Consider the following 15,252-nt stretch of genomic DNA (forward strand, 5'->3'; position numbering starts at 1 on the left):
CCCTGTTGTATAGAACAGGATGTTAAGCTAAGCTGTAGTACAGAGCATTGATAAGGAGCCAGTGCACTAGATCCTCTTCCTCAATCTGCTTTTGATTTTATGAAGTTTCCAGTTTCTTTAATATAATCACTATGTAAATAAAGAAAGGTAACGTTGCTTACTTGTTTACCTTGTTAGAGAACTTTCTAGTCTCATCCCAGTTACTATGGGATGTTCAGCATTTGTGAGAAAAAGCTTATGGAAGAGAGGGGGAGGTTTTTATCACGGAGGTTTAGCCTAAAGATGGGTGCATTTTTGCCTCTCTAGGCAAGCTGTGATGTGATGTCTTCCAGCAACTTGTCTACTCTCAGGGAAAGCACAGAACAGCACAAACATCGGGGTTTATTACAATGCACTGACACTCATACAGTGAGTTCATGGAAATAACTTGAACTGATCTATGCAAACGCCTGAGCTGTGCTTGTTAAAACTGAGCAAGATGAGGGGCAGGGAGTAGTTACAAAATTGGGTGGAGCCCTATATTGAGGGTTGAAATCTTTGGTTCTGATGAATTTAAAAGGACAGGTTAAGGAAAAAAGAAATCATAATTTGTCACTGGAGGGGGATGTTAAATGTTTGTGTTGTTAGTTCAGTATTTGCTTAAATGATAAAATTGTTCTAAAATTTTTGTAATTTTTGTAATTACTTCCTCATTTTTTTGGTGATTTCACTTCTTTCCCTACTGACTTGCTGGTGATTTTGATTGGTAAGTTTTCAGTAGATATACATTCTATTTTGTATGGAATTATGATTTGAAAAAGGGCTGTAGTTAACAGGCAATATCATGGGTGTCCAGCTTTTAAAAGTAATTTGTAGAACTTTACATTGAGTATTCTCTATAAATAAAAAGGTTATCAAGGGTAGCAGTGCTACAGTAGAATTTATGATTTTTTTCCTTATGTTTGGCAGTGATTGTTAGGTTTTTATATAAGTTGCTGGAATATACATTCTTTTATTTTCATCACAAGTTAACATGGGTCTTCATTTTGAGGTAGAATGACTTGTAGACTTCTTTTTCAGTAACTATAAGATGAGCTCTACTGTCCAGATGTCCATTATGAAAAATGACTATTATAATTGACTATTAGTAAGTATCTGATTAGTATCAAATGTTTTAGTTGTGGAATGGAAGTTGTATACTTCATCATCAGGTAAAAGGTAATTTTTTTTCTGTCTTGAAGTGCAATGAGAGGCAGAATTCACCAGTGACTTCCCCAGGATCTTCCCCTCTTGCACAAAGAAGAAAACCCCTTCCAGACCCCCTGCAAATCCCACATCTTAGTCTTCCCCCTGTACCTCCCCGTCTGGATCTGATTCAGAAGGGAGTAGCGCGGTCACCATGTGCCAGCCCAACCGGGTCACCAAAGGTAAATCTTACTGAACCATTATTCCCAGATACAAGAATTTTGAGAAATTGTATTTGCTTGTTTCCAAGGTGAGCTTTCTTGTCTGTTGTATATGGTGGACTGTTTCAAAGCTTTCCATGGATTTTGTTTTTTGCATGATTTTGCTCTGGCCAAAAGAACCTTAATTCCTTCTAGTTTAAGGAAACTTTAGATTAGATCCATATCAATGGAGTCTCTTCTCTTTCCGTAATACCTTATGTAGTTAAATGTTTCTGACTGCATGTGTTGGTCAAATATGACTTCAGTTTGCCTGATGACTATATGGTACTTGGTTATGGTCAGAATTTTAAAGACATTGCAGTAATGGATCAGTTCTGTAACAAACTCTGATTAATGAAAATAAATCGAAGCTAAAGTTTCCTGAAAATAGATTTAAAGGTCATTATCTCATTAAAATTATATGTTTTCCTTTCATGATGATTTATGTTCAATTTCCACAGTGTTCTTACAAGAAAAATATGTGCAGATACCCTGCTTTCATAACCTTAAATGGCATATAATAGGACTCAAATTTCAAGGGAAATAATAATGACTCTATAGCCAACAAGATTGTATGCTATGTTTTGTAAAACTAATGATACTAAAGATTCAATGATTTTTTTGAGTGGATAAGCATGAAAGAGAACAAATACTGTTTGTTGCTCTCTATTACAGGTTGATTGTTTTATTGTAATTGCTGTATAGAGAGAGCGAGTTAGATTTAAATTTTTCATTTTTATATGATTAATTCAAATTCAAGAAGTGACTTCAAACCTATGTTCTCATAATAATTCAGTTTGAAGTACCTTGTTTCTTTTGTCAGGTTTTTACTTTAAGGTTGAAAATCAGTATCTTTTTAAGATTTTAGTGGTTTATAATTTAGAAGAAAAAATAGAAGTTTGTATAGTTTCTTTAATCTTCTTTCTTAACTTCCTGAATTATGCAGAGGAATTTAACACATTGAGGATATACACAAAAAAAAAAGCCACATCCATTAAAAATTAGTTTTACAATAGGGTTTTTTGCAGAGTTCATGGCTTTTTAAAAAAAAAAGTAGACCAGGGATGTTATTAATGCTGCTTTAATTTTTTGAAAATGCTTTTTTTATGTGAAACTTTTCCTGGGAAAAAAAAAAAAAAAACTTCGTGGGGTGCAAGGGAAAAAGGATGGGGGCAACAAAGAATAATTTCATACTTCAAAAAATTTATATTTAAGAAAAAAAAGAAAATCTAGTCCTGCCAAAACTACTCCTTCAGGGGAAAAAAACTCTGAAACAATAACTTTTCTATTTTTCTCAAGTTAAAAACTATAATTTATAACTATAAAGTATAACGAAAAATCTGGATCAGGGTATTATTTTCCTGTGTTGACAGTGAAAATAACTATTTTTCTTGACCAGCAGGTGAGTTAAACACTTCTTTATTTGGTTTACTTCCTTTTTATATGCATAGACCTGTAGGTGGAATAACTTTATTTTCAGTTCAAGTCACGTGTTGAGGTGCTGCTTGAAGAAGAGTGCTGGGCTAGCCAGTGAAGTGAGAGCAAATGCTGTTCTTACTGTAAAACTTCTGTGACCTCCATTTCTTTCAGTGGTGATAATATGCAGGTTTACCGAAGTCCAAGAAAATCATACATTCCCAGGGAAATAATCTTTCCTGTATTTCTTATGGTAGCTGGAGATAAAACATTTGTAAGGACCTGGCCAACTGTTACTTTGTAAATTGCCATTTGTAATTCAGTCATAATGAAAATATTTTGGTTTTGTCAGATTTGTGCTCAGATTTGTGCAGCTACAAGTTTTTTTCCTGATAACCCGGGTTTCAGCTTTTTAGTATTAGCATACATAATTTTAGATCACATTTAACCATTTATGATATAATTCAATTCTTAGAAAGTAAGTATTCTGACAAATGTTTCTTGCAGATAAGCTAATTGCAAGTAAAACTACAAACTAATTAGGTTGTTAGCTGAAAAACTGAACTGCAGTTCAAACAGATTCAGCGGCCTAACAGTGCATGTCATGTAAAGATTGGAGTCATCCCTAGGTATATAATTAAAAATGAAGTAATTGTTTCTTCTTCCCCTTGCTCTCTAATCATTGCTTTTTGTGCTCATTTGCTGTCACCAAGTCATTCCTCTGAGATGTGGATTTTATTTTGTTTGGGGTTTTTTTCTGCATCAGAAAGTCTGCTTTTTCCAAACACTCCACAGAACTCATTTCAGTAGATGAATAAGTGATTCAAATGATCAAAGCAAAGGATACTGGAAAAAACTGTGGGTCAAATAAACCTACCAGAGTTAGCTGTCTTTTCTGCTTTCCACTCCTTTCTTGGATTACTCCTGCAACAGCAGAAATGGGGCATGCTTTCTGAAAAGGGCCAGGTAGTCTGCAGAAGGCAGGCAAGGTCTGCATTTAGCCTGCTGGCAGGTACTGTCGTGGTGCCAAGAAAGCAGCTCAGTGAGAAACGATAAAGCCATGCTTGGTCATGAGCAACATTCATGCCTCCGTGTAACTTTGCTTTTTTGTCACTTCCTGTGTTGTTTAGTCTTCTCCCTGTATGGTGAGGAAACAAGACAAACCTTTGCCAGCGCCACCACCTCCCCTGCGAGACCCTCCGCCCCCGCCGCCGGAGAGGCCTCCCCCCATCCCGCCGGACAACCGGATCAGCAGGCACCTGCACCACCCCGAGAGCGTCCCTGCCAGGGACCAGCCCATGCCCCTCGAGGGATGGTGTCCCAGGGACGTGTTTGGGACAGGTCAGCTGGTGGGCTGCCGAGGCGGGGGCGATGCTTCCCCCAAGCCGGGACTGACGGCCATTTCAAACGTAAACGGAAGGCACGGCCGCGTGAGTTCTGAGCAGGGATTTATGAGGAAACACAGACGTCACGAGCTGCCTGCAGAAGGTGCCAAGGTATTTCACATGAACTGGGTGTTGAATCCTAATTTGACACACTACTGCAGCATTGTCTGGCATTGGCTAACACACTGTTGATATTAGCCAGTGATGATTTGTGGTTTCTGAATCTTTTCTGTTCATAAGCTGCTCATAAAGAAATGATTTGTTAAATACTGTAATTTGTAAAGCAACAGTAATTGAGTTACAATTTCCACAATGTATCACTGTATGCTGTAATAGTATAGCATCTCAAGTCCACTTTGGAAGTGTCATATGCCAAGACTGTGTATGCATTTGCTGATGGAATAGTAGATATTCCAGTTCTCTCTGTTGTAGGTGAGGTGAATTTTGGCCTTTAGCAGCTTCAGGCACTTGCAAAGCCATTTACAGCTGGTCAGGCTTATCTTTGGAAAGAGATCAAATGGTGATGTCCTAAGAAAAAATTTCTAGTTCTGCTCTAATCAGTTTTATCAAAGCAGCTCAGTAATTTATTCATAGAGGTTATTAACTCAAAGCTGCTGCTCTTTTTTTGCTTGAAGACTACAGAGCTTGTGCAAGACTATGTAGCTTGTGCTAAGACGGGTGGATTTGTGGTTAAGTCATGGCAGTTAGAAATAATTTTTTTTCCATCTATTTGCTTTTCCCAAGACCACAAGCTATTTAACCTTTCTATCTCCAGTTACTTTTATTTTGTGTGTGTGTGTGTGTATATACGGAGCTTTTGGTTATTTTGAAAGTACGTTACTGAAATTCAGTTAGTATTGATAAGGGGTGTTGACATATATGATGAAAGGTACTTAAGTCATCTATGATGTTATATATAATTAAATCATCATTATATAATGCTTTTATCATCATTGAGGCAAAGCACCAAAATTTTACTTAGAACTAGGCTGTTATTTTAAATGCTGCAGGTTTTCTTCTGCTTTTAAAAGAGTACTGGGTTTATGTCTTCAGTTGTTCCTTCATGTAGCATTCTTGTTGTGGTCTGGCACAGTACTGAAGCTGATAGAATGAATACTTCTCAAATTAGAATACCCAGTCAGTGTGGAAGTGCTGTTGTAGTCTGGAGAAGTTACATGTGCATACCTTTAACCAAGTACTGTTTGAACTGTCACCTTCAGGTTGTAGATCTAAACCATTTGATTGAAGGAAGCAACCCTGAATTACCATTTCAGGCTGTATTCACATTCATGGGGAAACATGAAGAATTTTCTTCCCTGATTCATATATCAATTGTAATATAAACTTTCGTTATTTATAGAAACCAAGAATTGGGAGGACAATCCTGGGGGTAGGGGATGAATTCTGGCAGGCACTGTATCACAGTTCTAATAATTAATATGTTTAGCATTTTCCCATTACACTTCATCTCTCTCACTTTGCAATCTTGAAATCTTAATTTTCTCCCAGGCAGTTCAGCAGTAACTGAGTGTCTGTGTAATAACTATCATGTGAAACTCCTTCTTTTGGTGAAGTTTTAACATATTCTACAGCTCCAAAATGGGGTGAGCTGAAACAGGCATGAGAGTCACTTCAGCTCTGTGGTGTGAACTCCTGGGAAAGCCTTTACCCACAGGCTTCTCAAGGTCTATTTTGTAATGCCTAGTTGATGAATATCCATGGTGATAGAAGGAGATACCCATTGTAATACTTGTGTGTTTTTTAGGTTTTTTCAAATGGTCACCTGATGAATGAAGAATATGATGTCCCTCCACGGCTTTCACCCCCTCTTCCAGCTGGCTCCATTATCCCTAGTATAAAGTAAGTTAACTTTATCTATAAAAGAAAAGTGCTAATTAATGTTAGATAATAGCAGTGACACTCTGGTGCTGAGAGAAAAATGTGAAAAGAAAGATATTAACTAACACAACTTGATATGCTTTCCATGAATTTTAATGTGCGTTTTACAAAGGAAATGTAAATGGTGTTGATTAAATGGGAGCAGTTCTAATGTTAATTGAACATAGCATGTTTGTATAGGAAGAGAGGATAAATTATGGCAGATCTTGCTCACAGGCATTTGGCAGTGGGAGCAGGTACTGTCTGGTTTTGCTTCTATTACTACAGGAGAAGTGTGGTCAGAGCTATTTATCACAGGAGATGACAGATTCTAGGGAAAGTGCTAGGGCTAAAAAATGTGTTCTGTCACTGTTCTGCCCCTAATCTTGTCAGGCTTTCTGGGCTTTCGGAACATGGAGCTTTGTCCAGGATTCACACCATCATCTCTTACTTGCTGTGGCTAAAAAACAAACAACCAAATCCATTTTATGTAATTTTAAATATGATCAACCTTCCTAAGTTCCAGAATATGGTTTGGGAAGTCTTGTCATTTCAAGTTGCAGACTGCTGTTAGTCTTCCAGTAAAATGCCTGTTTATTTTTTAAATAAAGATGTTGCTGTCATAGCAAGTATCTTCAGATTCTGAATGACACAGGATTTTGTACAGAACAAGATATATTTAAAGTCAAAAGCTTGGAAGTTCTACAGTGTAGTCTATCCTTTTTTTGTGTTTTTGTAAGGAAATTGGAGCATATTACAATAATGCTGTCTTACAACTGCTTTCCTGTGTTCTGTTTGTGGCTCTTGCTGTTAAGTAATATAATTGGACAGTCAGTTCATATTAGTCCTGAGAACCTTCTCACTATTGTGTACCCATTCAATTTTTGTGTTCAGTTAGCTTTAATATAGAAGACAAATATATTTCAGCATTTTAATATGCTGGGTTTTTTCTTCTTGAGCACTACAATAAAGGTGCAGTGGAGCATTGTCTTTTCTATTAAGAAACCTGTTTTCAGGTGACACAAGTGCTGAGGTAAAGTTCTCCATTGCTTCTTTCAGTTCAGAAGAAAATGATAGAATATTATCCAGACATACCTGTAATTAAATGTTGGGATGTAACTTGATGGAGGTAGGGTCTCACAGGAGTACTGGTTGGATACCTCATGTAATCAGTCCCCTTCTAGTCTACTTATTTCATAATACAATGCAAATCTGAAGACGGGAATCTTCTTATTTTTATATCTCATAGCATGGAAAAACATCCTTCTTCATGAGTATCCCACTTTTTTTACTCAGGTACTTGCAGACGTAGCCTAGAACCAAAGTACAGTGTATACATAGAGCATTGTAAGGGTCCACAAGGTATTGTAACAATATGTACAGGCACAAAATCCGTGTCAGGCCAATCCAAAGCTAGAATGTGTGACTTCAGCTTGGTCAAAAGAAATGCTTTCATTAACCAGAGTCTTCTGAGTAGAAAACTGATGAATTCCAGGGAGAAGGAAAAATCTTTATTTGTGAAAACCAAACTCCATTGATTATTGAGGAAGAAATCAGCTTTCATTTCTGTATCGGCTTTGTACTTACACCTTTTAAAAATTACACAGGCAATTCTTGATTTTGATTTTTAAAATGTAAAATTATCAATACATAACGTTAGGAGTGAGAAGTTCGAATTATCTAATTACTAAAATGTCACATGGAATTACTTCTAAAAATAAAATTTGGTCATTCTATGTTCTTTCTTTAAACACTAATATGTCTCTCTTTAATTTATTTAAAATTAAATTTTTGTTACTGCTAGGAAATACCCCACTAATGTATAATATTGTATGACAATATGTAGGTGAAAAAACAGGAAGAGGGGAAAAAAATGTTTAAAAATAGCAATTTGCACCAACCACAATTGCTTTCAAAAAAGTAACTCAAATAATATGTCATGACTTAGTTGGAAACGTCAGAGAGAATATTTTTTCAGTTTTTCCTCTTGTTAAATCGACTGCGCTCAGCACTCATAAATGTTGAACTGTACTTGATTCAAAATACTCTGCTATTCACAACCTTGCTACTCTGATTAATCTGGGCAAGTTGCTAATTTTTTTTGTACTCTCCAGTCTGTGCAGTGTTGTGGATTGAGAGCTGGTGTGTTTCATGTAGCTCCAAGGCATTCTGTTCTTTCTAGTCATTATAATCAGTCTGTAATTTCAAACATTTGGCTGAACGATATATTGATCGTGTATGATATGTCTTAGTCTAAATAACAAGGAGGCAAAATGATCCTTACTTGAAACTTCACACTTCTAAAATGTCCCTAGTTAAATTGTTTGATCAGTTTTTACTGAATATAATGTTACAAATATGACTTTTTTTTTCTTAAAAAGTTACATTAATAGAAAAGCACGGGAGGTTTTTTTTTTGGTTTTTTTTTTGGTTTTTTTTTCCTGGAAACCATGCTGATTTCTTTTTGTTTTACTAAAGTAGTTATTTTAACTTGTACTTCAATAATGAAATATTGGACTCTTGCTAACTGAACATCTGATTTTTATTTTCCACTCAGCCCCTATGTTTTTGACCAGACACGTGAAAATAGTTACTTTTAATTGGACTTCTATAATTATATCAGACTTTTTTAGCGGTTTTGATCAAATTGCTGTTTTATTCTTGAAAAGATATCTACAACTCGTATGTCAAAGATACAGAATGATTCTTCCCCAAAACTTCAAAATTTTCAAGTTAGTGTTTGTTTCATTCCAGTGAATAGCTCCCATTTTAGTGCATCAGCAGCAGACTCTGTCTCAAAAGTACTTTAAAACACAGTGAAATTTTGCATGAGGGAAGATGCATTTTTGGGTATGTAATGAGGCATCCAATTCCAAGCACCTTTTGTAGTCTATAAATATATTAGGAATATTTGGTTGCTTTGAGGTAGTTGAGGGAAAAGTAGGACCAAAAGGTGTTTCTCCTCTTGCTGTCTCTCCCATCTTGCTTACAAAATTTTGAAGATGAAATAGTTCCATCAGGGCCAGCTGTGGCTTGGAATTCCTGTCTCTCTTGAGATCAGCCTTTGGCATGGCACTTCTCAGTGACAGAAGGAGCAGGGCTGACGTGCACGTTGCAGGCATGTGAGAGGACACAGTGTGTCCTTACTCACAGCTTGACAGGCCAGTGAAAGGGTGAATGTCCTCTGCATCCCTAAGCCCTGCTACGTACCTTTTGTCCTGAATTAACTTTTATTTGGTGCTTTTGATCAGTGCAAACAGGTTGTCTTGCAAGTGCCTATTTAGTACTCTAGTTCTTTGTAATTCTCTGCTGTGTTGTGCTTGCTTAAAGTAGCTGTTCAATTCTTAGAAGGGCAGCTGCCCTTTTCTCTATGCATTCTCAGTGACAAAAAGTCAGTAACCTTACAAGTTTGTTTGTCATGGGGCTTTTGTCTCCTTACACATAGCAGAGTGTATTAAGGATGTTTGGACTAAAGAGGAGTATTTTCTATATTATCTGAGGTCAAGTACATAACAGCTAAAGAAAAACTAGCATTTTTCTCATCTCCTTAGGTGCCCTGGTCCTTCAGCAAATTCTCTGTCTGATAAATCAAGGGAACACCCAGATGATGACGAAGAATACAAAATCCCTTCTTCTCATCCTGTAATACTGAGCTCACAACCTCCTCATGGTCATAATATAAAACCTCTTGCTCGGTAAGGTAATTTAGGTGCCTTGAAAGAAATTTATTTACAAAACCTCTGCTTTTTTTTCAAAATTAGCTGGTTCAATGTCTGTAATGATGGTTAAGCTTGCCTGCCTTCTAAGCTTGGATTACCCATGCTTCTGTTTCATTTGGCCACCACCACAGATATAAAACTATGAAGTTCACATCATTGTATCTCTCTTGTGTCAGGACTGGGTATTTTTTGCCTTTGGATACCATTTCTGTAGTTGGTCTTTTTTCCCCTTGCGCTGAGGTTTTCAGCACTGACCAGGAGATTCAACCCCTACAACTCTTTAAACTTGAGGAGAACTGTGTGACTGAAATTTCCAGTCAGCTTTGAAAATCTTAGCCTTTCACATTTCATACTACTCATTTTGAAAGCAATGCAGTACTGAAAAGTATGTGAACTGGCAGCTGCATGTGCATACTTTGGTTCTCTTTTTGTCCAATGTATAATGTGTCTTTTTAGCTTTTTGAGCCCATTTGGCAGTATATTTTCTTTGTGCTTCTCAGGTAAAGAACCTTTTTTTAAATACAGGTGGAGTATCTCCTTAGCGTTAAATACGTTCTGAAACAATACCACCAAACTTTCACAGTTTAGAATTACTAATGGATGGATTATGACAAGGAGACTTGGAGCACGGGACATGGCAACTCAAGGCTGTGACATTCCTGCTGGACTTTGCAGCTTGAAAAGATATGAATGGCTGGGATTAAGAGAATAAGTCTTAAATTGTAGGGGCAAAAAAGGGCAAATGTTTAACTGGTCTTGTAAGTCACAAGTATTATGTTAAAATCAAGTATGATCTAAAAAATTCAGACCCTCCTGTGATAAAAAAAATTCAGTGACATATTGCCATTTTTTTCCTCTCTGTCAGAATGTGATGTTGGGGACCCACCATCAATAAAGCTCGACATGTCTCTCACCCCAAAATTAGCCAATAATAATTTTCAGACCTTTTAAGTTAGATTTTAAAACAGGCAAAAAATGGTCATAATATGATCATTCTTTGCATGCAGGTTAAAAATTCTGTCTTAGAAATCCTGATCCAGGCTTCACTGCATAGACATGAGTATTGTGTAGTTGTCTAAGCTTTATGAACTAAGTACCTAAATTCTTATCTACAGTATGAGACTTTAAAAATAAATCAATGATAAATAAAAATAAAACTGTTGGCTAAGCAAAAAATGGGAAGTCAGAAGAAAAAAATTCCATAGTCCTAATCCTTTTTACCTATGCCATTTTTTATGTGATCATGTTGTGCTTCTGTATGGGAATGATGCAAATAGATGCAAACTGAAAGGTTCTTGAGAAAATAAGCAGCTGGAAAAATAGAATCTTACAGTTTTTATGATACTGAAAAAAATAGACTGCCTTCAGTTGGCTGGTACAGTACTTTACCAGACCCTTAGAATTATTAATGGAGGCTGTAGATAGAAAGATGATTTCCGAGTTTTCTCCAATTTTTACTGTGCATATGGTGGGGTTTTTTTACATGAATTCAGGACTTGCTACAGATAAAATGCCTCAGTTTACTATTCAAGTTGCTCCGTGATTAAAACCACCAACTCCTTTTGTTATACAATCTGATAAAAATTTTAACTCAAACCATTCTCCTAGGCAGTAAAAAAAAAAAAAATCTGGTGTTCCACATACTTAAAATATCTTCTTTTAGCTACTGTCACTGCTTAGATGTGAAAGCTGAGATAAAGTTTTCAAGAAAGAGTCTGGTTCCTGGTTGATGTTGTATTCTTTTAATGCACTTCATTAAAAATCGTGGGAGGTATGCTTTGTTTCAATGAAACTTAAATTCTCATTATTGTTCTGCAAAACTGTTATTAACTTTTTTTTATTTCTTTTTGTAAATGTTATAAATTTTTAGCACATTTCAGTTCTTTCCCCAGTGTCACTTTCTCTTACTCTTTCCTAAGTGTTACTCCCTCACTTCTTGGATAGTACTTGGAGTTTTCAGTACTCTAAAGAGCTTACAAAGTTTTGTCAGGATGTTTTGTAGTTTAGGAATTATGTAATTGGTCCATCCTACTCCAAAATTTGTCTTGCCTTTTCTCTCTTTTACCTGTAGATATGACAATGCTAAAAATATTTCAAGAATAATACAAAAAATTATTCAGTCTTACTTTCTGGCAGATCATTTAATTGTCTGGTTTGTTACTGCTGAACATCTCTTCAGTTCAGGAAGTTCAGGAATAAGAAATGAAAGAATTTCAGCGTTACTAATTAGGCTATTATTAGAAGAATGTTACATTATTGCATTTGCTGTCTTTTCCTAATAAAGCTTTTTCCACAAAGGGAAAGGACAGAAGGCTTGCTTGTTAGTTAGCTTGTTAGTTAGATGCCCTTTTTTCTAGTGTTTACTGTTAATGTAAACAGGTATTTCAGCATTGTTTGTAAACTGATCTCTTAGCTGGACTCATCATGAACCGAACACTTCTGAAGTGGTGCCATGCTAAGTTACCTTGCTCCCTGTGGCTGGTTACATTCTTGAAAATGCGGAATAGATTAACATTAGAGTAGAAAATAGTTACTTAGTGTATGTGGTGAGGAGTCACAGGAAGTGTTGCATCCACTGCATTTGAAAGATTGAACTGATCTAATGTCAAAGAAAGAAACAACACTCCTTTACCACTTCTCTGGGGGAATTAATTTATAGCAGAATCTCTCTTACCATTAGGGGCTTTTTTGGGTTTTTTTGTCTCATTTGGTTGGTTTGTTTGTTTTTAAATCTTGGAACTATTCTTATATTTATTTCATTGCTCCTAGTTGTAACTCTTGGGACCACAAATGGATTTCCTCTTTCCTGTTTATGTATTTTAAATTACTCTAGACCCTTATTCATTCCTCCTTTCCTTGTGGCCAAAGCTGGTAGGTTTATTAACACTGTTGGTAAAAACCCCAAATCTGAAATTTTAGCTTTATATAACTCTAGGAGATTTCCCAGTGTTTAGTAATAATGGTGCATGGTGGGATGGGGTTTTTATCGTTAAGCTGGAATTGCTTAGCATGGTGGCCTTTTCCCAAGGAAACTCTCTTGATTCTTTCTGAGTATGCAGGGCCCACAGCTGTGACAGGAGCTGGTTCTTCTGTATTTCCTGGTTCTTTTGTATTTTTAAACAATATTTAATATTATGAAAAGGCTTGTTCTCTATTTTTCCCTGCCATATTTGAACAAAGTCTTCTTACAGAAATAATCTCCAATATTTTTGACAAGATTGTAGGCACTCTTTACTGTTTGGTTGGATGATTTTCATATTAATTTGATACTGTTGTTTAGTTATGAGGGCAGAATATACTTCCATTAAAAAAAAAAAATCAGTAAACTCTGGTAAAAGTATCAGTAAGAGTCAGCTTTTTGATACAGAGATTAATATCTTCCTGTAAAACTGCTTTGGCTAGTTCAGTTTTGGGGTTTTCACTGGGTTTTTTCTTAATGTTTTCAAAGTTGAGTTGAAATTTATTAATATTAGTGGGGCGTTGTGGTGTTCTGTTCGGATTTTTTTGTTGTTCTTATGTTTTGTTTAATGGTTTTGCTGTGTGCTTTGGTGTGGATAATTGCCAAAACCCACATTTCCCTTTTTTCCTATTTCTGCTAGGGAAAATTCAGCATCTGGGAAAGTGAACTAGGACTGAATCTGTGACATGTGATGAATAAACTAATGACTTGAGTTCTGAAGTGAGGACTGTGTTTAATGTTAGTTCTTCCTCTTAGTTCTTCCTCTAATTTGCATTGCAGCCTTTGTTTTTTTAAGCCATATCAGTACATGACCAAGAAAGCAGTATAATCCTTCAAAGCAGTTTTAGTGAGGGTTAACCAGTATCTGCTCTCAATATCAAAAAATGTAAGTTTTAAAATTGGTGCTGCTTATTGTCCTTCATTCGTTTCCATGTTGTGAACTGCCAGGTACTGCTCATTCAGGGAATTAATGCTTGGCTAAATGGTTGATTGCTTCCTGCTTCATGTCTGTCTTCAGGGTGTGTGAGAATGGTCAATGTGCAAATGGAACACACAGTGCTACTTCTGAGATAAAGAAATCTAAACATCCAGAGTCAGGTATGTTTTTATTTTTCGCTGTTCGTCAAGATTATTTACTCTGTGCTGCCCTAGGGGTGCAGCAGGAAAACATTCACCTCTTGTGGTTGTGTCATTCAGGAGATGTCTATGATGCACCTACTGTTCCGGTACCTTTGCCACCTGCACGGCCTCCTGCCAGAGACAACCCCAAACACAGCTCTTTGCTCAGCAGGACACCCTCCGATTATGATCTTCTGGTGCCCCCTTTAGGTTGCAGACTTTTTGCTGATTACATGTAATGGTTAACACTGCCCAGATGAACTAAATGCCGTGTTTACTGAAAAACAGCCAGTGTTGAGTATGTTAGGAGTACCAAACAGGCTATGAGCTAAAAATTACAGCTGTAAGTCAATGTTTGTGTCATTTGGAGTCTGTTTGTAAGGCCTCACTTGAGACAGACAAAAAGGTATGCTAAATCAGTATTCCAGCTATACAGAAAAGTAAAAACCATTTTTCCTAAAATAAATTTTAATTGTCCCTTACTAAGAAGTTTGAGCATTGCAATTTAATGCAGTAGTGGAGCATTTTTCCTCCTGTAGCTTAAATAATTCAATTTATTTTGTCAAATAAAAAGAAGAATGCCCAAAAGATGGTATTTGAGTAAAAACCCAAACCACTAAATTAAATCAATAAGTTAATATCTGGCTTTTTTTTCCACCAACAAGGTACAGTTTAAAATTCACTGCTGTCTTCAGTCACCAAAAGCTCTTTTTTCCAACCCTGATTTCTGTTCTGTTCTCCTACACAAAAATCAGTGATCTCTGCATATATATTGATGCTGTGCTTGGGGACCACCCACACCTTCATTGACAAACTCAGCTGCATGGTTGTGTCTGTGTGTATGTGTCAGCATCCAATTTTCTAGTTCCATAAAACCTTTTGAACATTTGAACACTATGCTCTCTCTGGTCCCTGAAGTATTCCTGAGATGCAGGAGAAATGAAGGCAAAAGAACACCTAAAAAACCATGGTGCTTGGTAACTCTAGTCCTGCTTGCGCCACCTTTGTATAAGAGGTGCATTCTTTTGCCAAGCTCTAGAAAATTCAGTTTATGTCTGGAGTCAGAGCTTCTGAACAGCAGATAGAGATAAACACAGTACAAATGTAGTAGATTCAGTGTAGTCAGCATTGGTGTTTTTATATAAATATTCTTGCTTAGCCACTGAAATACAGCTGTTACTCTACCATGATACTCAGTGAAGCTTTCATTGTAGTACACTCTTGGCAATTGAGTCGCTAAAAGCAATCTCTCCTTCCATCCCAGAAAAGAAACTGAGCACTGCAAAAGGTCATTCAGAGCATGTATTAGAAGAGGACTGTGGGTATTAACAGTCAGGTTTACAGTTTCATTA

The 15,252-nt window shown here is 36.5% G+C and overlaps 1 protein-coding gene across 4 annotated transcripts in view; it reads left to right on the top strand.

The window, feature by feature from the left end:
* The window catches only part of CBLB (Cbl proto-oncogene B), a 128,127-nt gene that overhangs the window by 99,839 nt on the left and 13,036 nt on the right, over positions 1-15,252 (top strand). For 2 of the 4 annotated variants that reach the window (XM_032098363.1, XM_032098364.1), the window contains exons 11-16: positions 1,221-1,406; positions 3,971-4,336; positions 5,991-6,085; positions 9,655-9,798; positions 13,800-13,879; positions 13,979-14,110. In XM_032098363.1, the coding sequence (XP_031954254.1) occupies positions 1,221-1,406; positions 3,971-4,336; positions 5,991-6,085; positions 9,655-9,798; positions 13,800-13,879; positions 13,979-14,110 (1,003 nt within the window). The remainder of the gene's footprint in view (positions 1-1,220; positions 1,407-3,970; positions 4,337-5,990; positions 6,086-9,654; positions 9,799-13,799; positions 13,880-13,978; positions 14,111-15,252) is intronic. The other 2 variants (XM_032098366.1, XM_032098365.1) reach the window with 2 other exon arrangements.

This window comes from Corvus moneduloides, chromosome 2, assembly GCF_009650955.1.
Source record: "Corvus moneduloides isolate bCorMon1 chromosome 2, bCorMon1.pri, whole genome shotgun sequence".
Classification (NCBI taxonomy): Eukaryota; Metazoa; Chordata; class Aves; order Passeriformes; family Corvidae; genus Corvus; species Corvus moneduloides.